Source organism: Mandrillus leucophaeus, unplaced genomic scaffold (genome assembly GCF_000951045.1).
Source record: "Mandrillus leucophaeus isolate KB7577 unplaced genomic scaffold, Mleu.le_1.0 Scaffold78, whole genome shotgun sequence".
NCBI classification, from domain to species: Eukaryota; Metazoa; Chordata; class Mammalia; order Primates; family Cercopithecidae; genus Mandrillus; species Mandrillus leucophaeus.
The window spans coordinates 1,867,888-1,889,825 of record NW_012108474.1 but is presented as its reverse complement, the minus strand read 5'-3'; the positions used below and the strand labels follow the sequence as shown (position 1 = coordinate 1,889,825).

General features: G+C 51.1%; 1 protein-coding gene across 1 annotated transcript in view; it reads right to left on the bottom strand.

The window, feature by feature from the left end:
* The window catches only part of CRAMP1L (Crm, cramped-like (Drosophila)), a 62,366-nt gene extending 40,434 nt beyond the window's left edge, over window positions 1-21,932 (bottom strand). Inside the window, exons 1-3 of the mRNA XM_011966940.1 lie at window positions 21,860-21,932; window positions 10,344-10,537; window positions 3,845-3,998 (exon numbers count right to left, since the gene is read on the bottom strand). Coding sequence (XP_011822330.1) covers window positions 3,845-3,926 — 82 coding nt within the window. The 5' untranslated portion in view covers window positions 3,927-3,998; window positions 10,344-10,537; window positions 21,860-21,932. The remainder of the gene's footprint in view (window positions 1-3,844; window positions 3,999-10,343; window positions 10,538-21,859) is intronic.
* Between the last annotated feature and the right edge of the window lie 6 nt (window positions 21,933-21,938).

The window sequence follows — 21,938 nt, the reverse complement described above, 5'->3', positions numbered from 1 at the left end:
AGGTGATCCGTCCGCCTCGGCCTCCCAAAATGTTGGGATCACAGGTGTGAGCCACCACGCCGGCCTCATCAGACTTTCTTAAAGGAGCCCATGACTCAGGAAGCTTTAAGATCCACTATTCAGTAGACAAGCAAAATGTGGCCATCCACCCAGTGGAAAATTATCCAGCCATAAAAAGGACTGGCACACACTACACCACAAATGAACCCTGAAACCCAACGCTGAGTGAAAGGAGCCAGGCACAGAAGGACATGTAGCATGTGATCTCATTTCTATGAAACGTCCGGAGTAGAAAGATCCATAGAGACAGGAGGTAAACTGAGGGCTCCCAGCACCAGGGTACAGGGTTTCCTTCTGGGCAGTGGATATATTCTGCAACTAGAGAGTGGCAACGGCTGCATAACCTTGTAAGTACATTAAGAACCACTAAGTTGTACACTTTAAAAGGGTGAATAATATCCCCATTTCTAAAATATGTTTTTAAAAGTCCACTATTTGAAATGACAAAAAGAAAAACACCCACAACCCAGAGAGAAGAAAGCAGCACCAGAAGCAAGACAGAGCAGACGAGGGGCCCCTGGGGAGGTGAGACCTGGGACAAAGCAGGGCCTCTGGCAGTGTCTCTGATGCCCTGCCTGGCCCCACGGCCTCCGAGGTGCCACCTCATGTTTTGTTCCACACTCAGGGACAGGAACCAAGCTTACCTCATCCAAATTTTGAGTTTGTGAAACAAAATCTCCACCGAGCAATGGAGAGCAGCAGGGAGCCGCAGATGTGCATGGAAACCACAGGAGATTAATACAACGAATACACACGCAAGGCCATGGCTCCCAAGCTGGGGGTGGAGTCAGTCCCTTTCATGCTCCTCACTTGCCACCACTCTGCATCTTACTCCACCCGACAAGTCAGACAAACCCATGATAAAGTGCGCGCGGTGCGCTCTTCCAAACCCCAAAGCACAGGCCGGGCGCGGCGGCTCACGCCTGTAATCCTAGCACTCTGGGAGGCAGAGGCCGGGCACGGCGGCTCACGCCTGTAATCCTAGCACTCTGGGAGGCAGAGGCAGGTGGATTGCCTGAGCTCAGGAGTTCAAGACCAGCTTGGCAACATAGTGAAACCTCATCTCTACTAAAAAATATAAAATTAGCCGGGTGTGGTGGTGGTGCGCACCTGTAATCCCAGCTACTCGGGAGGCTGAGGCATGAGAATCACTTGAACCTGCGAGATGGAGGTTGCAGTGAGCTGAGATTGTGCCATTGCACTCTAGCCTGGGCAACAGAGCAAGACTCTGGCTCAAAAAAACAAAACTCCACATACATGTAAAAATACATGTAACATGAAAAAGTTGCCACTCTGATGTGCATGCCACTCTGCTTAATGTGACAGTCCATGGGGCCAGTCACTTCACAGTGTCCTGGTGGCCTCCAGCTGGGCAAGTCAGCATCGGGTGCCCCAATGCCACTGCACGCTGGCACAGAGGCAGGCGGCCCTGCTGAAGAGAAAATCAGGGCCATCAGAGAACTCGGGAGAACAGTGAGCTCAACAAGAAGGTGGCACGTCATGTGGGCTCAAGCCAAAGATGCACGAAAAGGAGACACCAAGGCTGCAGGAGCCTGCTGTGTCAGATCAGGAAGAAGGGGAGACAGGGAGAGAGGGAAGCACAGAGGCCCACACGGAGAAGGGGAAAGGACCTGTGTCGTTGGGTGTGACCCCCAGAGAGGTGTGAGGGAGCATTTACGCTTCACCCTAGACGGAGAGAAGGGCCAAAGAGGAATCAGGCCTTCTCACACCAGGAAGTTTAGGATTAGGAGGTTGTTTAACAGAGAAACCACCTTAGGATTAGGAGGTTGCTTAACAGTGACAAAATTAAAAAAGAAATGTTTGCTTTGACTGCCTTCTGAAATTCACTTGGGAGAAAGCTTGGGTTGGCAAGTAGAATGTGCATTTGAACCTCAGAAGAGGAGATGAGTCTACGCCGGGAGTCTGAGGGTCCCAAGACGCTCCCCATCCTGCCTGCCGGTGGTTCAAGCAAAGCACGCTGGACTGAAGCTCCTGGAATCCCATTTCTCTCTCTATACCTCGTCTACTAAATAGCTGCCCAGTCTCCTCCACTGCTGGCCACCTTCCCTGTGGAGAGCTTTCCAAGACCAGCCACAGTGGATGGCAGATCCGCTCTCATGGACTGACTTTTTTTTTTTTTTTGCGACGGAGTCTTGCTTTGTCGCCAGGCTGGAGTGCAGTGGTGCAATTCTCCTGCCCCAGTCTCCCGAGTAGCTGGGAGTACAGGTGCGCACCACCACGCCCGGCTAATTTTTGTATTTTTAGTAGAGATGGGGTTTCACCATGTTGGCCAGGACGGTGTTGATCTCTTGACCTTGTGATCCGCCTACCTCTGCCTCCCAAAGTGCTGGGATTACAGGCGTGAGTCACCACACCTGGACTGTTTTTCAAAAGGGCAGTAATGAACAGTGCAAAGGACAGACGACACAGGAAGAGGCTGACAGTGAAGTCAGTGCTGTGTGCCACTCTGGAAGGCACGAGGCCACTCACCACAACCTGACATTAATTACAACAGTCTTGGATGACAGGATCCAACCAGTGCTGAGATTTCAAATCAACAAGTGAGCTGAACATGAGAAGACCAGTATAGGCATCAAATATAGGACAAAACGGAATTGATGTGCCATAAATAGGTGAAGTCAGCAGAAAATCTTACGTTAATGGTCACACAGATACAAAAGCAAACAAACAAAACCACATCGGCAGCAGACCCGAATCAAGGGGTGCCCCTAACGTGCAGAGACCAACAGCCGTTTCCATGAATCTCCAGAAATAGCAACAATCTCCCAGTGAAGGTTCTTCAGTGGAGAAGTTGTGTGGTGGGCAGGGGGTGTCTGCGGCCCTCAAGGCTCTGCCCAATCACACAGGGGAGCTGGGTCCTGGCTCTTCCCAAAGCTCTGGGCAATTCTGATGCACCATGGTCAAGATGCCATAACCCACCCAGAGGACACCACAGGAATGGCCAAGGCAAGTACTTTAGGTCACCACGAGGCATAAGCAAGGGCACAAGGAGTGGCAGCATGGCCACAGTCCAAGTACCCTGGGTCAGAATGTGAGATATCTGAAAGAAGGGTCAGAAGGCAGAGGGGTGTCCTGGGGGTGCATCTGGAAGGACCATGCTGTGCGTGAAGCTGCAGGAATGAAGAGCAGGGCCCAGCACAGGTACGCTGCTGGAAAGGTGGTTCTGATAGGCAGAGGCAGGAGGCGGCTAAGCCTTCCGGGGACAGAGATGGTGATGGACAGACCGTCATCCCGAGAAGCCACCAGCAGCCAAAGGGTGCTCTGAGCCAGAAGCCAGAATTGTACCTGGGGATGACTTGGTCCCGTGACTAAAGAAGGGCCTGCACAGATCTGGGTCCCAGTATAGAGGGCGAGAGGCCTAGGGAGGCTGGCCATTCCCCAGGCAGACCAGCTCCAGGCACGGTGCCTGCGGCCCAAGCCCCTCGCCGGACCATGGTGCTATAATTTGCAGTGGAGACCACAGGCTTCAAGTGAGCCAGGGACTCAGAACTCACACACACTCAGAGCCACTGGAAAGCCACAAAACATAGCTCAGAAAAGCAGCGGTAAGAACCCTGGAGCACGGGATGCCACTTGCTGACAACTTGGTTTGACTTAGACGGCACATGATCAGTCAAAGCTCTGCAAGGCAAGGAGCCCCACGCCAAGTGGCTGGTGAGAAAATGCCAGAAAGCAGGTCCGGCCGGCTTGCTGGAAGCTGCGCTCTGAGTAGTAGCTGGCCCTGCCTGTGGGCACCCCCGAGCCTGGCCCGCGGCGCACTCACCGTGGTCAAAGTCGATGTACTTGGTGATCTTGTGCCAGGTGCGGTAGTAGAAGTGGCGGACCTGCTCCTTGTTCTTCACCATGCTGGCTGGCTTGCCTTTCTTCTTGTACTTCAGCGCAATGTTGTTCTGAATCGCTTCAAAGTCTTTCCCATGCTGGAAAATAAATTCCATGATCAATGTAGAGGGGTTAAAACAATGTAGCTTTCTGTGCGAGCCGGACCCTTTCCAAGGTTCCAGGAAAGGAGAAAGGAGGCAGGCTGTGGACGAACAAGCTGCCCTTCCCAGCTTTTATCTGTGTATGAACTTCAACTTCGATTCCCTAGAACCTTAGGTTTTAATCAGGATAAAGGAGCAATGGGACTAGGAACAGAAGGATCAGAGCACAGGGATACCAAAGAGGCAAGCACCCTAGACAGGAGAAACATAAAGCTCATCACTTGGACAAATGGCTTAATGGCTAGAGTTCTTCAGAGACCATGAAACGAGACACCTCCACGAAGAAAAGCTCTGGAAGAGAAGCAATGCAGTCATTACGGCATCTTAAAGAACATATCGGAGACATCCTCACTGCTTTAATCCGACAAAAAATATTCCATATTCAAACAAGGACAGCAAACGTGAACATTTAGTAACTGAACTGCACAGAATATACTGATTATACCTGGAGGCCAACCCTTCTTTAAATACTCCTGTGCAAAAGCTGCGTGTGACTTAGACTTTCAGAAAAGAACTTGTGTTCCACAGAACAGCCTCACCTCAGTGCTGCTTCAGGCACTGCCATAGAGAACCGAGTGTCTGATCATGTCATCAAAGCCAAGCTCCTAAGCACTGGCAGGGCTCCGCAGCAACCAGCACCCTCAGCGCCCAGGCCTTGGTTTCTAAATACCACTTTGCAAAGGGAAGCTGGGCTCCCAGGAGAAACAGCCGACTGCACAGCAGTGAGCAGCCACTGAGTCTGCAATGCCTGACGGCACCAGCACATGAGAATACACTGGTAGGCGATGGGGACGTGAGAAGAGGACATGGGAGCCAGCACGAGGCTCCCAGTGGCCAAATGGGGTACCAACGAAGTGAGAAAGCCAACAATGGCATGGCGGATCATGGCCCCCAGAAGAAAGCCAGTGTCTGCCAGTCTACATGGTGCAGGTAGCAGAGTAACTACACATGCGGGGAGAAGACACGGCTCTTCTTGGCACAGGACTCCCAGTCAGCAAACGTAGAAAGAATAAAGGAAACAGAAGGTCCTCACCACGAGCAAACACCACAGTAACAACTGCTTCGGGGAAAAGCCAGTGACGGCTGCTGAAATCAGTGGGAGCAAAGAATGATGAGAAACACGGTATTTACACAGCCTCAAAGCCAAGCCACGACCCAGCCATGGTGAGACCTGGCGGAGGCCACCTGAGGGCAGCGACCACAGCAAACACCACTGGGACGGAGACAGAAAGAACACAATGGGCCGCCAACTGCATGCGCCAAGAGGGACACAGTATCACTGTTGTGGAATTCTTGATAGAAATGTGTAACACAGAATCATGAGGAAACGGCAGATCAACCCAAACTGAAACAAGGGACATTCTACAAACCAACACGCTGTGAGTCTCCACAAGTGTTGAGGTCATCAAAGACAAAAAAAAAACCATGCAAACAAAACACAAAAACCCAGGAGCTGTCCCAGGTTACAGGAGACAGAGGAGTTTGGGCAGCCGAGTATGGTGCAGCGTTCCGGCCAGGCTGGACCTGAGTGGGACCCTAGTTACTCTGAATCCCGCCTGCAAAGGAGCAGGGAGGGCCGTGTCTGTGCTCATATCCTCACTGCGGCCGCCCTAACGCCGTAGAGACAGGGTGGAAGGGAACTGCTTTGTGCTGTTTTTGCAACTTTTTAAAAGTCTGAAATGTTTCAAAATGAAAAGTTAAGGGAGCCAGGTAGTGGCTTGTGCCTGTAATCCCAGCACTTTGGGAGGCTGAGGCGAGAGAATTGCTTGAGCCCAGTAGTTTGAGACCAGTTTGGGCAACATAGTGAAACCCCATCTCCACAAGAAACTTAAAAATTAAGCCAGGCATGGTGGCACATGCCTGTAGTCCTAGCTACTTGGGAGGCCGAGGTGGGAGGATCATCACTTGAGCCCAGGAGGTCAAGGTTGTAGTGAGCTATGGCACCCCTGCACTCCAGCCTAGGTGACAAAGCAAGACTGACTCTCAAAAAAAGATGTTTTTTTTTAATTAAAAACAAAAAACATGCTGATTAAGGGGTAGTAACTGGGGAGTGGGATCCTCAGGGAAATGGGAACCTGGGGACTGGCGGGGGCTGGCCCCCAACCCTGTCCATCTCAGAAGACTCTTGGCAACTAGGGGAGCGTGAGGTGAGCTGGAGGGGCCGGAGGGGGGAGGCGGCACTGTGCTTGACACATTGACACATTTTAGGATCTGTAACTCCCAGCAACACAGGCTGGAGGAGGTGAAGACAGAAGCTGCTGCGGGCTGGAGGGTGGGCCTGGAAGGCTGGCACCTCAGTCTGGGTGCAAAAATGAAATGAAAAATTAAAAACTTTAGAAAAAGTAAAACTTGTTCATTGTTTTCAAAAGGAATGGCAGGTAAAGCATAAAGAGGCGAAGCAGCATGAAGGGCTTTCCTGCAGGGTCCAGGCAGGCCCAGCCCTCCCCACACTCCCTGGGCCTTGGCGAGAACCATGATGAAGCAACTTGATGGCTTCTGCATGTCACTGCGGGGTCGTCTACTCAGAGGTTCCCTGAGAACCCGGGTTCCAGGCCTCCTGCTCGCCTGTTCTTAACCTCTGCGGCCTCCTAAAGTCCCAGGGCATCTGTGTTGCGCCTGCCGTGTGTCTCCAAGGCAGCAAGCCCCACCAGACTTTTTCTTATTCTCAGTGTGACAAGACTGCTCTGTCCTGAGTCAGGAACCAGATACATAGATGCTAACAGCAATGAGAACAAAAGACAGGCAGGGCTGAAAGTCTGAGGAAGCTGTCTGGGGTGAAGAGACATCTGCAGTGTCCACAGAGCTGTGGAGATGGTAACAGGCTGAGGATGCCCCCGGCTGCCTGTGCACAGACGGGGAAGGCGTAGGTGGGGACAGAGAAGGGGAGCACCACGAAGCACAGAGGCCAGAGCAGAGGCCGCAGTCATTGTGCAGACGGTGAGAAGGAAGCACAGGACGCTGGCTGTGTGGCTGTCAGGTAGGAAATCAAGAACTGTATGGCAAAAACAAGCACGGACGATGGACGGATATAAGCAGGAACAGGAACATGAAATGAAGTCCGGGCTGGGTCTGTGCAGACCTGCCACAGAAATGGAAGGGTATTCAGAGGAAGGAGGCCAGTGCCCTGCCACAGGTGAATGCCCTCCCTGCCACAGGGAGAAGTCTGGACGAGCTGTAACTGGACAGGCGCCAATCTGAGCATGCCCAGCACTGCCCAAAGTAGGGTGGGCAGGGGCACCACTCTCGCCTGAGGAGCAGCTGAAGCAGGAGAGAATTCAGTCCATGATCAGGAGTGACCAACTGAGGCCCAGTGACGGCTGTGGGGTCCCTGCATCCAGTCGGGCCCCAGCCAGCATAGCTGCACCCCTCCCAGGGAGGCATCAAAAAGGCAGCAGTGGCCATGACAGCATGGCAGGAGCCGCACTTCTCAGAGCAGAGGCCTGTGCCCAGCCACCGTCACCCCACAGCTCCAGGGTTCAGTCACACCTGCCACTGGCCAGTCAGCCATACATCAAGACCCCACCAGAGGCCCACATTGTTTTGATGAGACTCACAATGCAGAAATAAAACGTGTTACGCCACATGCAGTGGCTCATGCCTGTAATCCCAGCACTTTAGGAGGCTGAGGTGGGCGGATCACCTGAGGTCAGGAGTTCAAGACCAGCCTGACCAACATGGTGAAACTCGGTCTCTACTAAAAATACGAAAATTAGCCGGGCGTGGTGGCAGGTGCCTATGATCCCAGCAACTCGGGAGGCTGAGGCAAGAGAATCGCTTTAACCCGGGAGGCAGAGGCTGCAGTGAGCCGAGATCACGCCACTGCACTCCAGCCTGAGCAAGAAAAACAAAACTCCGTCTCAAAAAAAACAAAAAACAAAAAACAAACACAGTCCTCTCTCTTGCCCTCGCTCTTTCTCACATACATACTCAGATACAGAGAACCCATAGCAGAAAGCATTACATGATCAGAACAGCCAATTATTAATTATTATTACTAATTCAGGACTTCAGAACTCCTCAAAAAGCATCCGCCCGATAGAAAAACTCTAATGAGCACCTTAACCCAATGGGAAGGAAACGAACTAAACTGCTTGAATAAAGGTAAAGGGGGGTCATTAACAAGGAACTCCTCCTCTGCTACCTTTTTTTTTTTTTTTTTTTTGAGACGGAGTCTCGCTCTGTAGCCCAGGCTGGAGTGCAGTGGCCGGATCTCAGCTCACTGCAAGCTCCGCCTCCCGGGTTTACGCAATTCTCCTGCCTCAGCCTCCCGAGTAGCTGGGACTACAGGCGCCCGCCACCTTGCCCGGCTAGTTTTTCGTATTTTTTAGTAGAGATGGGATTTCACCGTGTTAGCCAGGATGGTCTCGATCTCCTGACCTCGTGATCCGCCCGTCTTGGCCTCCCAAAGTGCTGGGATTACAGGCTTGAGCCACCACGCCCGGCCTGCTCTGCTACTTTTAATGGACAACCACATCTCCTGCTCCCGGGCACCCAGACCTTCTTACAGAGGCTACAGTCTTGCCAAGGAGGAAAGGCCACGCCACAGGAGTAATTGTTTCAGGCAAGAATCAGCAATGGTTGCTGATTCTGAAAATATTCCAGGAATCGCAGGTCCTCCAAGACCAACAAACAGCTTAAAGGCACGATTTGGGGCTAGAATCTATACAAAAACAGCCTCCTTGCTGTACTCTAGAATCCTCAAAGGGAAGAAAAGGAACACACGAATGTGTTTAAATGACTTCATAGCTACTGAAACGGGACTCATGCACACTACTCTTCGGACAATCAGAGTCAAGCCACACTGTCACGGCAGTCGGGTCCACCTGGCGTGGGCAGAACCTAACCTGAAGCCCAGGGCGGGAGCGACCCTAGCCACGGCATGCACCGTAGTCAAGTCTCACGTCCACGTTTATGGGTGTCTCCTTTTCTAATGCCTCTCTAAACACCTCATTCCAGAGCCTCCATTTCTTTCTTGAGCATTCTGCTTCCCAGGCTTGACAAGACTTCTCCATCACTCCAATTAATTAGCTACTAAAAGAATAAGGTTCCTGGGAGGCCAAAGTGGGCAGACTGCCTAAGCTCAGGAGTTCAAGACCAGCCTGGGCAACAAGGTGAAACCCCATCTCTACTAAAATACAAAAAATTAGCGGGCATGGTGGCCTGTGCCTGTAGTCCCAGTTACTCAGGAGGCTGAGGCAGGAGAATTGGTTGAACCCAGGAGGTAGAAGTTGCAGTGAGCCAAGATCATATCGCTGCACTCCAGCCTGGGCAACGGAGTGAGACTCCGTCTCCCTAAAAAAAGGACAAGGCTCACTGATCATGAACCTACTTCTAATATTGTATGCCAAAGAAGCAGTCTAAAGTATGAAACGTGCACACAGATGTTTACCACAGAGTCACTTGCAACAACAGAATCTGGAAGGATCTCAGTCGTCCTTAACCACACAGGAATGGCCAAGCAGAGCAGTGGCTGGCCAGGGCCTCGAGGGCCACCCTGTCCGGTGTAGCTCTTCAACTCTGCACTGCGGTGGCAGCAGCCGCAAACAGTACATCCACCCTGGCCATGGCTGTGCCCCAACACGATGTTTTTACAAAAGCAAACAGTGAGCACACAGGCAAGGAGAACATTTACAGGCGTTAAAAAAAATACAGAGCAAAAGAACTATGAAACACCATGAATAAGGCAAGCAATGGTAATTAAAAAGTATGCTCACAATAATTACAAGAATTTAGAAAACAATAATGCAGGTGAAACTGGCCAGCAGGGAGCACGGGAATTCACTGGGCAGTGGGGTCAGAGAGTGACTTCTCTCTATTTTCAGGACTTTCCATTTTGTCTCAAGTCAGCGGCAACATCTCGTGAGGATTCTCAGCTACGCTGGCCCCCGAGGCAAACACTCCCTTGTGCCTCCCCTCAGAGGCCATCCCTCCTAAATCAGCCCACTCAGCACAAAGGGAAGGCCCTGAGACAAGAGGGCCTTCAGTCAAGAACATCTCTGAGAGACAAGCGGTGAGAATATCGAAAAGGAAATTAAGGAAACACACAAAAACACCTCCTCACAGACACCTCACCAGTAATAGCTTCTACAATCTCAGTGAGGAGATAAAATGGCCAAGGTCAGTGGGCAAGGCCTGGAGCCCACACCAGCCTCGGCCACTGCAGGGGTCCCCCAGGAACCTGCGTTCTAGAATCTAACAGCAGAGAGGAAGCACGGGGAGCGGAGGGCAGGGCTCTGAGAGGGATGCCCAGGCTGCCTGGCCGTGCCTCTACAGCCTACTCACCTCGTACAGCCCCTCGAAGAAGGTGTTCTTGTCCTCTGTGCTCCACGACTCCCACTGCCGCCGGACCTTTTTGCCTTCTTCCTTCTCGCCACCAGAAGACCCTAAGTTCCGGGAGGAGGAGCGCGAGCCCCCTGCAGGGGCCGCAGGGGCAACCCCAGACACATTTCCAGACGATGATCCACCACCTTCAGCTCCTTGGAGAGAAAGCACCGTACAGTGATCTGTTCGCGAAAGCTGGCGGGCCGGGCAGGACAGAGGGCCAGAGGGAGGGAAGGGCCCACTGCCCTGAAGTCCCACTCCACACTCCTCAACTGAGGACACTGGCAGGCAGCACCCAGGACCCACGGTGCCAGCGAGGCTGCTCAGGACTGCCAGGATCTTTACCTGGCCAAATGACCCTCAAATGCTTTTACAGTTAGAAAAGGAGCACGATTCTATGTGAAACCAGCACGACACTGCAGCTTAAGACACACTGTCCACAGTGCAGACAGAGATCTCTTCCATCTGCAAAATGAAGCCTCACGTCACATTTCGTGCATGTTTCTTTTGCAAATGAGGTTTTTGGCTGAAATATTCTTACTATCTTTTCAAAAAAGTAGGTTGAGATTCAAGCTCAAGAAAACATTTAAACGTGTACAACACCACCTTCTTTTACATTAAATCAGTGCTTCGGAATATGAACCATTTAATGCCTAAGAATCTTTAGTCTTAAAACTCCTTATCCTCAATCAATGCCCACCAACAAAATGTACTGTTCTCAGAATGACCTGGTAACCTTGCAAATCCTACTACAACATCAGTCCCCAATCTCATGCCGAGTCCTCTGAGACCAGGCAAGGAGGGAAAAGCCCAAGACGACCCCAAGGAGGTTTCAATCCCCAGCTGTGAACTGAGAACCCCGGCCAGGCTCCGCCGAGACCGCGGGCAGAGATGTGGCAGGAGTCAAAGACCGCAGATGAAAACTTTTCATGGCCTGACACACTCCTCCCACCCATCTCAGTTCCTCCTCGCAATGGGAGCGGGAACTGTCAGGGTATCCCTGTGATAACCAGGGTTCTCTTTATATGGAACTGCAGGACCACAAAAAGTTGGGAAACCTTCAAACTCTGAAACAAAAACGTTTAAAAATCAAAAGCCAGCTGGGTGCGGTGGCTCACTCCTGTAATCCCAGCACTTTGGGAGGCTAAGGTGGGTGGATCACTCGAGGTCAAAAGTTCGAGACCAGCATCCCCAGCATGATGAAACCCCATTTCCACTAAAAATATAAAAATTAGCCAGGCGTGGCCAGGTGCAGTAGCTCACGCCTGTCATCCCAGCACTGTGGGAGGCTGAGGTGGGTGATTACGAGGTCAAGAGATCGAGACCACAGCAAGACTGTGTCCTCAAAAAAAAAAAAAAAAAAAATAGCCAAGTGTGGTGGCACACGCCTGTAGTCCTAGCTACTTGGGAGGCTGAGGCAGGAGAATTGCTTGAACCCAGGTAGTGGAGGGTGCAGCAGACCAAGACCGCACCACTGTGCTTCAGCCTGGATGGCAGAGCGAGACCCTGTCTCCAAAAAAAAAAAAAAAAAAAAAAGGCAAAAGCCAAGCAAATGTAGATTATTGTAAAAATGCTTTCCTAATGAGATAACCACAGGCTCTTCCGTCCAGATTCGCTTCTGGGTCGACCCAGAAGTGGGCCGTGCCTGGGCAGCCACATGCAGGCTGGAGGCTCAGTGCCTCACCCGGTGGTGGTCTGTCTTCAAATTTGGAGGCGGAGGTTGCAGTGAGCAGAGATCGCACCACTGCACACCAGCCTGGGCGACAGAGTGAAACTCAGGATAAAAACAACAAAAAAAGAGCTTAAAAGAGAAAAAAACCTCAGCCTCTCAGTCGCGCCAGCCCCATTTCTGGTAGTCAATGTCTGCATGCAGCCATCATTGCAGAGAGAGCTACCAGACGGTGCTGCACCTGAATGTCCAGTATTCACAGCCCACTGGCGTGGAATAAACAATGCGTTCCAAGTGTGTCCCGCCCAGCCAGCTTTCCGGCTGCTCCATTCCCATCCTGCACAGACAACAGAAACAAAACTCAGGTATGCAAACGCTCTGCGCTACAAACTAGGTTAACCAAACGCCTGACACGTTATCTGGCCCTGCTCATTTCTCACCAAACCTGGACTTAATCAACCTGGTGCTTCCCCAGAACCTGGGGCTTTCGCAGATGATGGACAGGTTCAGATGCCATTGGAAACATGACTCTTCAGTACAGGAGCGTGGATTCCTCACGTGGAGTCACTTCTGCAAGGACTGCCTGTCCACCTCTGCACCACCCACAACAAAGGCTTGCAGAGCCATTTTCAGGTTCCTAAGAAACACTCGCCAAACTATATTTTTCCAAGACCACAACTTGCTAACCGGCTCTGCCATTACATATCAGGTTTATTTTTGCTAGCCCATGTTGACATTAGATATATTTGAAAAACTAACAGACATAAATTTCCTAAAATTCCATAATCCAGATGTCTTGCTAAATCTTACTGGATCACAGCACTGGTGATCCAAGACAAGGAGAGTGAAACAGTAAACGCTAACGGAATGGAGTGTCTGAGCTGGACGGGTTCTCAGAGGTAGAGAGGAGGCAAAGGCACACAGAAGAGGTGAAAAGAAGGCACAACAGTAAAGGCGGCTCTGATGAGGCTGGTAAAACAGCACCCATTCCTCAGAGGAGCAGGCCACCTCCCAGCAGCCCGAGGCAGGTGCGAGGTGCTCACCCTTTCCTTCTGATGTTTTAAAAATGACACATTCTCAGTAGAGAAAAGTAAAGCAAGATGTATATCCAGAAAAGAAGGCAGGCCTGAGGTTGGGAGTTCAAGACAAGGCTGGACAACATGGTGAAACCCTGTCTCTACTAAAAACACAAAAATTAACTGGGCGTGGTGGTGGGCGCCTATAATCCCAGCTACTTTGGGAGGCCGAGGCCGGCGGATCACTTGAGGTCAGGAATTTGAGATCAGCCTGGCCAATATGGTGAAACCCCGTCTCTACTAAATATACAAAATTAGCCCCGTGTGGTGGCGTGCACCTGTAGTCCCAGCTACTCCGGAGGCTGAGACAGAAGAATCACTTGAAATCGGGAGGCAGAGGTTGCAATGAGCCGAGATCGAGCCACTGTACTCCAGCCTGGGTGGCACAGAATGTCTCAAAAAAAACAAAGCAGATTGCCAGGCGTGGTGGCACACACCTGTAGTCCCAGCTACTTGGATGGCTGAGGCAGGAAGACTGCTTAAGTCCATGAGTTCAAGACCAGCCTGGGCCACACAGGGAGACCTTGTCTCTACAAAACAAAACAGACAAAAAACTCCCAAAAAACACGACAAGAAAGCAAATCGCCCCGAGTACATTATTCTAGACTTGGAATGCTTTTTTGGTTGTTGTTGGACAAGGAGTCTTGCTCTGTCACCCAGGCTGGAGTGCAGTGGTTCAATCTTGGCTTACTGCAACCTCTGCCTCCCAGGCAGTCAATTCTGGCACCTTAGCCTCTCAAGTAGCCGAGATTATGGGCACACACCACCACACCTGGCTAATTTTTTGTATTTTAGTAGAGATGGGGTTTCACCGTGTTGCTCAGGCTGATCACGAACTCCTGAGCTCAGACAATCCACCGGCCCTGGCCTCCCAAAGTGCTAGGGTTACAGGCATGGGCCACTGTGCCCGGCCTAAACTTGGAATGCTTTTTTAAAAAGAATCACAGACTTCAAAGCACAAATGGACGGTGGCCTCTGGTTTACCCCTAAAATTTCAGATGCAGAAGCGGCTTCACTGCTTGACCTCGGCTCACTCAGTGACTGTAGCTCAAGCGAAATGAAAGTAGAAAGTGAGACCAGAGACACCTGGTGGAATACAACAATGGCAACTTGGGCAAGGCCACCCTCAGCTCAGAGAAATTCAGATGAAAACAAAAGGTGATGACTGAAGGAGAAGACAGAGAAGCAACAAGAAAAATGAGAGGAGAAAGGCAAGAGATGGAACGAGAAAACGACGTAAACAAAACTAGGTGGGCTTCTCTGGGTGCAGGACACCCAGCGAAAAGCAGAAGGCCAAAGCCAGGTCCATCTGTGACTGTTGTTGAGACCACTGAGGCTGAGCATGGTCTGCACAACGAGGAGAACCATCGAGAAGCCTGCAGGAAGTGGGGTGCAAAAGCAGGATCCCCAACAGTGTGCTCTTTGAAAGCAAGAGCCGTGTGGGACTCTCCCACGCCCAGGCCTGGTCCCAGGCCTCACACATGGCAAGTGTTCAGTGACAGCACAGGGTCCCATGGAGCCCAGATAAAGGGCCTCCCCATGCTCCCTCTGCCCCTGGGCAGCCCCAGACAGCATATCCCAGGCTGCTGGGACCCAGGTTCTCCCAAACGGAACCCGCCTTCCTGTTTAGTCCACGTCAGTGCCACAGTTCTCCAGAGGCCACACTGCTACCTAATTTCCCCTTCCCAACTGCACTGCGTACTTCTCAAGCCAGCTCTGTGCTGCCCAAGTAGACAATTTCAACAGCCTCTTCTCGGGGCTCCCAAACCCCAGCACCTGCCGAAGCCTGCTGTGCAGAGTGTGCAGTGAGGGCACAGCCATGTGGCCCCAGTGCACTCTCCCAGCTGCTGACCCCTCTACCTAGCTCCAGACAGGCCGTACCACCTGCTCTTTGCAACACGTCCTCTTCCCCATCACATGTCCTAGGTTGGCCTGGAATGCCACCACCTGTACCCCTTCATATCACCTTAAGAAGAACAATTATCCATATCTTTCAACTGGGGAAGCTGAGGCACGGGCTGAGTAGGTCACCCACAAAGCCACACAGCTGCTCAGTGCCCAGCAGGCCTGGAAGTAACAGAACCTGCATTTAAATGGCACCTTTAAAATGCATTCAAATGCCCTGCTTCTTCCTGTCCTTGCAATGTCCTGTCCTTGCAATGTGTAGCTATCTTCATCTTACAAATGGGGAAACTTTCACAAGTTATTAATAGCAATATGTCATTAAAAAAAAAATGAAACGGGGAAACTGAGGCTTTAAAAGCCCCGAAGTCAGCAGTCAGCAAGAACCCGGCAACCTTCGCACTCGAAATCCAGGCGTTCCCATGCCGCGCCGTCAGAACAGCTCTGAAAGCCACGCAGCACACACTGTCCTGTCACAGAGCTGGAGGATCAGGGTCGTGGTGCGGGGGACACCGACCTCAAAGTCCCTCCCTCAGTCTGGAAAAGGCGAGAATTAAATGACTTGCCCAAAGGCATGCGGCTAATAGACAGCCAGAGCTGGGCCTTTGGAAGATGTCTGTCTCTGGACGTCAGAGGTCAGACGCAAAAGCCCAGTGACACCCTGTCGTCGTCTCTAACATCAATTCACCGTCCTGGAGCACTCTTTCTGTGGTTTGGTGAACTTCCTTCCGAGGGTTAGGAACAGTAAAATCAAGAGTGACAGAAGACCCACTAACTGCGAGGAAGTCAGTGACTGGTCTGGAGGTGAGGGGACTGCAGTGAACACACACGTCTCCCCCATGCTTCATTCTCAGCTAGAAAGGCACTGGCGACACCCGCTCGTGGAAGGGCATCTCCAGACTGGACCACACCCCAACCCCAGCACAGGGACACGTCCTCACAGCCTATGTCTGCAGCATAAGAGCGCAGGGACCCTTCCCAGGAGGCCAAGGATGGCACAGAAACTGCAGAGGTCCGACGCATCCACCTCCAAGTCTCCTGAGGCATTCTGTGCCTCTCCTAACACAGGGCATTGCATCAGATGCTGGTGCCGGCAGCTCCGGTCTTGGAGCTGGAGTTGTGGCTGAAGGCTTTGTGGACACCATCTCCACCAAGGTCACACGGCAGGATCCTTCAAGCAAGCCAAGTTGCAGGCAAGGTGTCATCTCAGATGAGTCCTGAGCCTCCCCTACCCACCCTATCGTCATGCATGCGCAGTGCTGTCACTCCATCCTATACGACAGGCAGTCAGCGAGCAAACGGGGACCCCTCTCGACCTCACGTCATCCCATCAATCTAAAGATCTGGTCCACACTCCAGGCGTGTCTGCAAGAGCCCTGGTGAGGGTCGCCCGACTCTGAGATGTTCTCTTTCAGGTTCTGAAGCTGACCGGAAACCTGATGGTCTCCACAACGCCCCCTGGGAGTCACTCACACCGTCCCCCTCTCTGCCGGGACTCCCACCCTCAACGCCTGGGAGTCACTCACGCCGCCCCCCTCTCTGCCGGGACTCCCACCCTCAACGCCTGGGAGTCACTCACGCCGCCCCCCTCTCTGCCGGGACTCCCACCCTCAACGCCTGGGAGTCACGCACGCCGCCCCCCTCTCTGCCGGGACTCCCACCCTCAACGCCTGGGAGTCACTCACGCCGCCCCCCTCTCTGCCGGGACTCCCACCCTCAACGCCTGGGAGTCACGCACGCCGTCCCCCCCTGCAAAGCTCAGCGTCCTCCTGCAAGCTCCGACCAGCACCGTCTCCTGGAAGATTCTCCCCTTCCACAAATATTTGAGAGAAACACAACTATAACTCCACTGTTTCTATAAAAGCGTATGCCCTCTTCATCAAACACCAGAAGATTTCTAATTGTATCCTGTAAGTATTTCACGATATCCCAACGAAACCGCAAACTCCTGGAACGTCTCATCTTTTCCGCACCTCTAATGCGGTTCTTTAGTGTTAAAAATGCTGCTGTGCCAGGCGCGGTGGCTCACGCCTGAAATCCCAGCACTCCGGGAGGCCAAGGCGGGCGGATTGCCTGAGCTCAGGAGTTCGAGACCAGCCTGGGCAACACAGTGAAACCCCGTCTCTACTAAAATACAAAAAATTAGCCCAGCGTAGCAGCGTGCGCCTGCAGTCCCAGCTCCTCAGGAGACTGAGACAGGAGAATTGCTTGAACCTGGGAGGCGGAGACTGCAGTGAGTCGAGCTCGCACAACTGTACTCAAGCCCAGGCGACAGAATGAGACTCCGTGTCAAAAAGAAAACAAAAACAAAAAACAAAACCCCGCTGCTGTTACCAATGTGACAAAGAGCTTCTACACACCACTTTATACAACAATGTTAATTTTCACATTTCTGATTTAGATATCTGGAGGCATCTGCCTGTTATCTCGATATCCTTATACAACCCAAAATAAGACACAAAAATGAAAATCGAAAAGTCTACTTCATTAGACAACTTCACAACAACAGACACCACAGAAACTAGTTTTAATATCAAAAGTACATAGGTATTTGAAAAGCAGCTCAGCCTTCAAACCAATGTTTAAATGTTGCCTTACCTACTTGATCTTTTTTCGTTTTGTTTTGGTTTTGAAAGAGGGTCTTGCTGTGTCACCCAGGCTGGAGTGCAATGTCCACAGCTCACTGCAGCCTCCAACTAGCAGCCTCAGGTGATCCTCCCACCTCATACTCCTGAGCAGCTGGGACTACAAGTACAACCTTTTATAAGACATCTTGTGGAAATATCTAGAAACTACAATCAGTACACAGATTATACAAAATATAAAGAGCAAATTGTGCACAGTTGTTTACCGATTCCTACACATAAATGACTGTCACTTCAGACTACACTACCCTATTTTGGAGATGGTGCATTTCCCCATCCATGATGGAACTGCAGTTCTTCGGAGTGAGTGAGGGGGGCTAAAATAAGCAGAGGCTCTCTGTCCCCACCCCCAGTGTTCTCTCATCCCATCTGCCCCAGCAGAGCACCAGCATTCCTGGACTTCTACTCACCCCACAGGTAGGCCCCTTACCCCGCCAGCCTGTGCAGCCTCCTCCTGCAGTCCTGTAATCTTGAAGCTGCATGCAGTTTTCATGGCAGAAACACCAGGTGCCTGTTAAACACCTTATGGCTTAAGCCAGGTGTTTATTTTTATTTTTATTTATTATTTATTTTGAGACAGAGGCTCGCCCTTGTTGCCCAGGCTGGAGTGCAACAGCGCAATCTCGGCTGACTGCAACCTCCGCCTCCCGGGTTCAAGCAATTCGGAGGCAGGTGTTTATTTCATCCCAAAGAGGGACCAGTTTGCCCAGGGCCAGCTGGACCACGAACTGGCCAAACAGGGAAAGGTATTAGGACCCTGTCTTGTGACTGACGTCTTTCAGATGATTTCTGCGGCTCTGAGCCAAAATCTCCCGTGCGTCCCAGGGTCACGTGGATGGTGTAGTAGAGCTGAAGGAATGTCTGTTTTGGGATTTCTGGCCTGCAGCTTACCTTCCGCTTAGGTTGAGCACGTGACTTAAACAATCTACTTCAGGTTCTGCACTCATCTAAAAGCGAAATTACAGAGATGCAAGATGCCTGGCACACAGGCACTAAATCACAGCTACCAACCCTTTATCAATGCAAAAAAATTTAAATTTGAAATTGTACTAGAAAAAAAAGCATTTTGCATTGGAGCCAATAAACAGTCTCTTCTTACAGAGAAAGAAAACACACTCGCATGCACAGAAGTCAAGCAAGGAGAGACTTTCCTTTACTCCACAAGTCCTTTCTTCCAGATTCACTGTGAGAGTCTCCGGCCCACTGAGATTGAAACTGGCAAGGGCAGTAAGTAATCAACCAAAGGAACTGCCAGTGATTGAGCTATGTATTCCTTAGGCATAATCGAAGTTACATCATTTCCAAGTGAAAAATTGAAAAATGAAGTATTGATCGTTTCCTCACTGAAAGATGCTCACCACTCCAGATGCAGATTTCTCCAGAATGTAAGAGGATTCTCCCCTGAGCATTGCTCTGAAGGTGAGCTAAAGAGTGTTGCGTGGCAACTGCCACCACCCGGCCTTCTTTTCTGACGGGTAATGGAAGTGACGACTGAGCAGAGGTCTCTCCAAAGACTGGTGTCAGAGGCTGTCCTGGGCAGTGAAGTGCCTCCCAAGGCACCGAGGAACCTGAAAGCAGAGAGCAGCGGACAGGCAGCCTTCCTTCCTGAGAAGCTCCGAGGCAGACAGCGGCCAAGAAGTTCTGAGATGCAAAGGAGACCCACTTCCTACTCCTCTCCCAAAAGCCACCATTACAGCTTAGTTTATTATTTGCTTAAAGATATATTTGCGGCCGGGCGCGGTGGCTCAAGCCTGTAATCTCAGCACTTTGGGAGGCCAAGACCGGCGGATCACAAAGTCAGGAGATCAAGACCATCCTGGCTAACACGGTGAAACCCCATCTCTACTAAAAAATACAAAAAACTAGCCGGGCGAGGTGGCGGGCCCCGATAGTCCAAGCTACTGGGGAGGCTAAGGCAGGAGGAGAATGGCGTAAACCCGGGAGGCGGAACTTGCAGTGAGCTGAGATCCGGCCACTGCACTCCAGCCTGGGCGACAGAGCGAGACTCTGCCTCAAAAAAAAAAAAAAAAAGATATATTTGTTTGTGGCCAGGTGCAGTGGCTCATGCCCGTAATCCCAGCACTTTGGGAGGCCCAGGCGGGCGGATCACGAGGTCAGGAGCTCGAGACTATCCTGGCTATCACAGTGAAACCCCGTCTCAACTGAAAGTACAAAAAAAAAAAAAAAAAATTGGCCAGGCATGGTGGTAGGCGCCTGTAGTCCCAGCTACTTGGGAGGCTGAGACAGGAGAATGTTATGAACCCAGGAGGCGGAACTTGCAGTGAGCTGAGATCACGTCTCTGTACTCCGGCCTGGGCCACAGAGCAAGACTCCATCTCAAAAAAAAAAAAAGAGAGATTATTTGCTTGCTAAAGTGGGATAATGGATATGTCAGGAGGAGAACAAATTCTAATAAATTTGCATTTTATTAATATTAAAACATAATGAAAAGTCCCACGCTTCTCTAAGCCACACAACGGGACAAGAAGCAGAGAAAGAAGTGCCAGCGACCTGAGCGTGAGCCAAGCTCAGGAAACGTTCTGCACTTTAGCAAGCCACTCTCAACCATACAAACAAAAGCAAGCCTCCCCTCATCCCAACTGCCAAAACTCTACCTGATCACTAACGTCTTAGCAGCACTTCACTTATTCATACTAGTAGCCACGGACACGTCTGAGAGTGCTTTCACACCAACGCGCCATTTCATTTTAGCAGCTGCACTTCAAGGGGCTGAAGCAGCTGCTCTCGTTCCTTGTCTCACAGGTGAGCACACCCGACAGAGAAGCATCTCCAAGAGGGTGAAGGGGCAGAGCAAGGTTGGAGACCAGGGCATGGGGGACGAATGCCAGCTGGACTCGAGGTCCAGGGCTTCTGAACCATGAACAACAAACCTTTGAAGGAACCATGGAGCTTACGTGAGCTTAGACATACCTGTAACTAGCAATAAAAAACTAGTAACAAGCAAAGCCACTCATGTTTGCCAAATTGATCAGCAACTTTCACACCAAAATAAATTTATATGAGGCAAGTTTTAAATTCTGAAACATGCTAAGTTACCTTATATTTACATCTCTAAATAAGTATACTTATGTCAGAATTCTTTACCAATGTGTAAGGCCATGATTCTGAAGGCCAGCCTTCTTTGGTTGAGAATGAGGCAGGAGAAGTGGGCTCAACGGAACACACTTGGCACACATCTCCAAAGCAGGTTCTCCATTAGTTCCTAATATATTTCCTTTCCAAAACTACCAGGACCATTCACGGAATTTAAATGAACATTTCCCAAGGAAGGAAGTGAAAGGTTTTTTTTTCACGTGAAACTCACTGGAAGTTGATGTTATATTTGCTATTTATACAAAGTGCTGCACATGTGGTCGGAAACAAAAGGAATCAAAGAGCCATTCACCTGTGTAAGGAAAAACACAAGGCTGAAATAGAAACAAAAGCAGACAACAATGAAGTACTGGCACATGGAGAACAAAACTAACATGTCGTTTTCTTACTCTCTTGGTAGAGACCCCAGCTAAGTAGCAACATTCGCCATCACCTCAGAATACAAGGGCGAACACTACAAACTGTTGCTTGTTCACGTCCATCGTTTTCATCACTCTTTCCTTTCTTTGGCACAGAAGTAAACTCCAGTTGCAACTCAAAGGGCCCCATCTCTATGCCCTTCCTACTTTCAAGCCAGGAGCTCTTGAAGGAGAGGACAGTGAGTCCAAGTCAGACCCCAATGATCCTTTCTCCGCTTCTTACCCATCTTCCCCCAATGAGTTTCAAAAGCCTGCTCCTTTGGTGCATTGCCACCGCCTGATGTCTGGGAAAGAGACACAGCAGGTACTTTTTTCTCTTCCCCTTTCCCAAATACTGTCCGCTGTTTGAAACAGACAACCATAGAAAACCATCAGTGATCCTTTGGGAAGGAAACAGCTTTAAGGGATATCTTCACTCCCCCCAAGAAAGGATATTCACTGCCTCTTCGCAGAGTTTAAATACAGAAAGTCGCAGCCTCTTCGAAGGAGAGAGGGGACACATGCCCGATAAGTGCCACCCACAGTGAGGGCCTCAGTGCAGGCCGCGGGATGGGTGAGCTAGGGTGGAGCCCGGCTGGGGCGATGGGTTCCTCTCCCCCGCGGCACACCCCGGAGAGGGGCTGGGGTCTCCCAAGGTGACGGGTCGCCCTACCTTTTCCGCGGGGCCCCGAGCCACCGGCGTTGCCGCTCCCCAGGGCGCTCGGAGGGTCCTTCCTGGGCCTCTTGCTCTG